This window comes from Chenopodium album, chromosome 18 (assembly GCF_948465745.1).
Source record: "Chenopodium album chromosome 18, dcCheAlbu1.1, whole genome shotgun sequence".
Taxonomy (NCBI): Eukaryota; Viridiplantae; Streptophyta; class Magnoliopsida; order Caryophyllales; family Amaranthaceae; genus Chenopodium; species Chenopodium album.
The window spans coordinates 10,418,721-10,424,199 of NC_137851.1; the positions used below are offsets into that span (position 1 = coordinate 10,418,721).

At 39.9% G+C, this 5,479-nt stretch overlaps 2 protein-coding genes and 1 pseudogene across 2 annotated transcripts; 1 reads left to right on the forward strand and 2 right to left on the reverse strand.

The window, feature by feature from the left end:
* Positions 1-436: 436 nt before the first annotated feature.
* LOC145591783 (spermidine hydroxycinnamoyl transferase pseudogene) lies at positions 437-1,381 on the forward strand (annotated as a pseudogene).
* Positions 1,382-3,005: 1,624 nt separating this feature from the next.
* On the reverse strand, positions 3,006-3,386 carry LOC145591784 (uncharacterized). Its single transcript, XM_081648282.1, has one exon. It carries the CDS (start codon positions 3,384-3,386, stop codon positions 3,006-3,008), a length of 381 nt encoding a protein of 126 aa, XP_081504408.1.
* A 903-nt stretch (positions 3,387-4,289) lies between these two features.
* On the reverse strand, positions 4,290-5,021 carry LOC145591786 (uncharacterized). The gene has a single exon (XM_081648283.1). It carries the CDS (start codon positions 5,019-5,021, stop codon positions 4,290-4,292), a length of 732 nt encoding a protein of 243 aa, XP_081504409.1.
* Between the last annotated feature and the right edge of the window lie 458 nt (positions 5,022-5,479).

Genomic DNA, 5,479 nt, shown 5'->3' on the forward strand with positions numbered 1-5,479 from the left:
TCAATAATCATGATTTGGGTCACACACTTAATTAATTACTACGGAGTAGGAAATTTTAACACGATTTCAATATAAAAGATAACATAAATATTTTCACGTCGATCATTGTAAATTGAAATGAATGGTGCATAAATATATAATTGACGTTAAGATAATATGTATTCTTAGCTGATTATAGTAAGTACAAGATTCATGAAATGAATTTGATCAATAATTTAGAAAAAAATGGAAACTGACCACTCTGACATCTTACTAGTTCCTTTCCTCCTGATATGTATGGTCTAATTTCCCCTAATATGTTATTATGTATGGTCTATTCTATTCTGGTCCCATTACTTGCTTTCACACCAATAATAATACGCGATCTGATCCCTCAATCCCCATTATTATATTTTACCTGATGAGAGTGAAAGTAATCTCTAGGCATAAAAAAAAAATGAAAGTTATCTCTAGGCACGTAGTGAAACCGGCTGAAGAAACATGGAAAGGCATTTTACCCCTATCAATACTTGATCAAATATCAGAAATTACTTGTTCATCAGTAATATATTTCTCTAGTAAACCAACCCAAGAAAAATTGGTGATTTCATCAACAAACATAATATTTGACACCCTTAAAGAGTCCTTAAGCCGTGTTTTAGTCCCATTTTACCCTTTAGCCGGGCGGTTGAGTTGGGTTGGGGGTGGAAGACTCAAGCTTGAGTGTAATGGCATGGGCGCGGAGCTCATCGAGGTTGAGTCTAGTCACAAATTCTATAATCTACTACCTTATCTAGATTACTATGAAAAACCAATACAACAACTCCCCTTACTTGCGGTACAAGTCACTAGGTTTGCTTGTGGCGGTCTTAGTGTAGGAATATGCATGTCCCACGTAGTTGTAGACGGGACGAGTGCATTCCATTTCACCCAAGAATGGGTTAGGCTTGCTCGAGGCGAGCCAATAGCCGTAACACCTTTCCTAGATCGTCCAGTCGTACAAGCTGAGGACGTGGATGAGACCACAACAAAAGCACAAGTTTTTGATGGTGAAAACTTGAGCTTTTTTAGTCAGCTTGGTCTAATCGAAAAGGGTCATAAGAAGGTTACTCCTACCTTCGTACTTTTAACCAAGGATAAAATTGAATGGCTCAAAGAGGTTGCTAATAATGGTAATAACAAAACCATGAATACTGAAAATAGGCGTTCTTATAGTCGATTTGAAGTTATTATTGCTCATGTTTGGAGATGTGTGACCATGGCATGGGAACTTAAGGGTGAGGACCTTACCACTTTAGCAGTTTGGATTGATTCGCGTGCTCGTCTCAATCCACCATTACCACCAAGGTACATTCCATATCCCTTTCCTTATTCTCTAAATGCAACTTCCTATGAGTTTTAGGACTACTTCTCTTTCTTATTGGAAATTAAATTTTGTGTGGACATAGTTCACAATAATATTATTGAAGAATTAGAAAGATAATTGCTTGCCTTCTCATTCATCACAATCGGGAATATATAGAAGTTACAAATCCTATTCCTAGTATCAAAAGATATCTTAGGATCTTCGGAAATGAACTAAATTACACAAGATAATATATGCTAATATTTTATCATATCAAAACAATATACAATAATATCTCAATACTCCCCTCAAGTTGGAGCATGTGAGTCGAAAATGCCCAACTTGGAGAGAAGATAATCAAATTGTGCTTTCCCTAGTGCCTTCGTAAAAATATCACCAAGCTGTGAAGAAGTCGAAACATGAGATGGAGATACCAACCCCTCATTAATTGCATCACGAACAAAGTGACAATCAATCTCAATGTGCTTTGTCTGTTCATGAAAAATGGGATTCTTTGCAATATGCAAAGCTGATTCACTATCACAAAACAACTTAATTGCTTTTGGGTGTTGGACTCCAAGACTTAATAACAAAGCCTTCACCCATTTTAGCTCCTTAGTGACAAAAGACATAGACCTATATTCGGCCTTCGAAGAAGAGAGAGAGACCGTCGATTGTTTCTTAGTTTTCCACGAAATAGGTGATTTACCAAGAAAGACAAGCTAACCAGATAAAGATCGTCGAGTGAAGGGATAAGCAGCCCAATCCGAATCACACCAACCCTGCAGAGTTAAGTCACAATTAGACCTCAATAAAATACCTTGTCCCGGAGTTCCCTTTAAGTATCGGACCACCCTTAATGCGGCATCCCAGTGTTCACTTCTTGGATGTTGCATAAACTGAGACAAAACATGGACCGAGTATGCTAAATCAGGACGCGTGACAGTAAGATAAATTAAACGACCAACAAGGCGTCTATATGACTCCGGATCAAACATACCATGTAGGCGATTTTCAGGAATATGTGCGTTACCCATAAAACCCGAAAGCGCCTTCCATTGTTCAGCAATAAAAGCTTGGTTCGAGGAAGGAGGTGCCGTAGACTCTCTTGCTGCTGCTACATTAGCATTAGCACGCATCCCCCTTTTCCTCGACCTGTCGATCCGTCTTTCGGCCCTGATGTCCAACCCACAGGGTACCCAACCACCTCAAAACATCGAGTTGGGTCGTGTCCCTTCTTGTAGCAATGAGGACATGGGGCTTTAAACCAGCAATTTGCAAGATCATGGCCCTGTTTCTTATAGTGAGAGAAAACAGAACCACACCCCCACCCGTATTAGCCTGGAGAGAGAAACCCAACAGCCTCGGTGGGAGTGGCTTCGGTCTCTTTTCTAACATTGTGCACCCGTTCTTCTTGTACTACTAGTTGATACGCTCTGTCAAGGCTGGGTAAGGGATCTTGTGACAAAATATTTGATCGGGGAGAAAAATAATCATCCGAATATAATCCCATCAAAAAATCATGTAATGGGGATTGATCACGGCGTTGCTCATGAAGCCGGCCTGCCGTACAAGAAGAGTAGCACGAGCAGGAGATTAACGGCTCATGGTGATCAAGTTCTATCCATAAAGCGTGCAATTTGCCGTAATATACTGATACTGCCATAGTCTTGCTCTGTTCTCACTTCGCAATGGACGAGCGAAGCTGCTGAATTCGGGGGCCATTAGTCTGAGCAAAGCACTTCTGGAGATGATCCCAGAAAGGCTTTACTTCTCTGAATTTGGAAAGGGAGGATTTAACCTCGGGATCGATTGTATTTGTGAGCCAAGAAATCAACATGGCGTTGATAGCAGTCCAGTCAGACTTTGTACATGGTGATCCGGGCACTGTAACCGTGCCATCAAGAAATTCAAATTTGCGACGAGCCTCAAGGGCAGTTCTAATATCGGCAGCCCACTCATCGTAGTTATCGCCTTTGAGTCGAGTAGGGGTAATGTCAAAAATTCTAGAAGCTTGACTATGTCTAAGAGGAAATTTGTCTCTAGGATGTTTAGCACGCATACATACTTCACACCCCTTATCTAGACAATCTTATTACTACTAACATGAGGAAGTAACTTAACTACTTTCTCGGAAGGATGACCCATTCGACGATGCCACAACTCCAAATTTGAGGTTGCTTCACCAACGCCAACATGATGCACCACATCCGAATTGCTAAAATAATATAATCCGTCTCTCTTAGCTCCCGTTCCAATTAGCTCCTTCGTTTGGTCCTGAATAACACACATAAAAGGGTTAAATTAGACAATACAATTAAGATCATCGGCAAGTTGAGAGACAAATAAGATTACAACTTAAATGAGGAACATAAAGAACCCCCGTAAGAGTAATTGTGTTCGACAAACGAACCGAACCAATCAAAGAAGCCATGACAGTATCACCATTAGGTAAGCCAACAGGACATTCAAAATTTTTAGAATCAATCAACCAAGACTTTTGTCCAGTAACATGATGAGTTGCTCCGGTATCTATAATCCAAGAAGAAACATCAAAATTACCATTCAAGCGATTTTCAGGAACATTGGAATTACTAAATAGACCCGTGATAGTCTTCCATTGTTCACTAGAGAACACTTGACCTTGAGAGGATGTATTGGAACCCAAAACGGCATTGGCCCTCATAGAACTTTGTCCTCGACCACTCGCATATTTCCCCCCTGGCTGCCATCTTTTGGGGGATGTCATCCGTGAAGGTCAAAACACTTTGCCTCGATATGGCCTCGTTTCTTGCAATGGTTGCAAGTTTTATCCGACCAACAATTTGAGGCCTTATGACCCACTTTCTTGCACTTATAATCACACCCCAAACCTTGCCCCTCTCGAGCTACTGCTGTACCCCGATCAGAATGTTGCTGCTCGTAGCCTCGACTTGCTGCTTTACGAACATCAAAGCCAAACGCCTCAAAGGACGTTTGTTCTTGCTCTTACTTTGCTGCTCTTATCCTTTCCTCTTGCTGCTAAGTGATATGCACGATCCAAACTAGGAAGGGGATCTTGAGACAAAATATTAGACCGCAAAGAAGCATAAAATTCAGGATACAACCCCATCAAAAAATCATGTAATTTCGATTTCTCACACCTAGCTTCATCTAATTGTCCAGCAACACACTTCGAACAACAAGAACAAGAAATTAAGGGCTCATTATGATCTAACTCTTGCCATAAAGAATGTAATTTGCCAAAATACACCGAGACAGACATACTACGGGATTGTTCACATTTAGCAATCGAGGAACGTAATTGTTGAATTCTAGGGCCATTGGTTTGAGCAAATCGTTTCTTAAGATGCTCCCACAATAATTTAGCCTCACAAAATTTAGAAAGAGAAGATCGTACCTCCGGATCAATAGTATTGGTAATCCAAGAAATCAACATCGCATTGAGAGCCGTCCAATCGGACTGGGTACATGGCGAAACAGGAGCATTGACAGTACCATCTAAGAACACGAATTTGCGTCTAGCTTCCAACGCTGTTTGCATATCAGCAGCCCAATCATCGTAGTTGTCAGATTTTAAACGAGAGGGAGTAATAAAATCTCTGGGTCGATCTTGTGACCAAAGGTAGAACGGGGAATTTGTTTTAATTTCAGTCGGAGGTGGCGGAGGTGGTGTTTCATCATCACCGTCGGCCATTTTTTATGTGAAAAAAGGGAAAAAATTCAACATGCTCTTGATACCATGCTAAATTGAATAAACACAATTGCATGATTTTCATTGATCATGGCTATAGCCAATATAAAATACAAGGTTTCCCTAATACGATAGAATTAGGAAATATCAAAAGATACCAAAAAGATAATATTCTAGGCACAAAATATAGCAATTAAATATATCATATAATTTCCTAAAATATATCCTCAAGGGTAAAACGCATGACTTTCTTCTTGAAATGCATCCCATCTCAAATCATGACTTTCTGCTCTAACGTCTCTTCCCGCCTACATTTTTGGTTTTCTTTTTTAATTTTTTGGTGTTCTTTTTCCCAATTCTCTCTCTTCTCCTTTCTTTCCTAATTCTTATCAAACTTTTTGATCAAAATTTTCATCAAAATTTTTCTTCTTTGTTTTTTCTCCTTCCTTCTTCAATTTCTT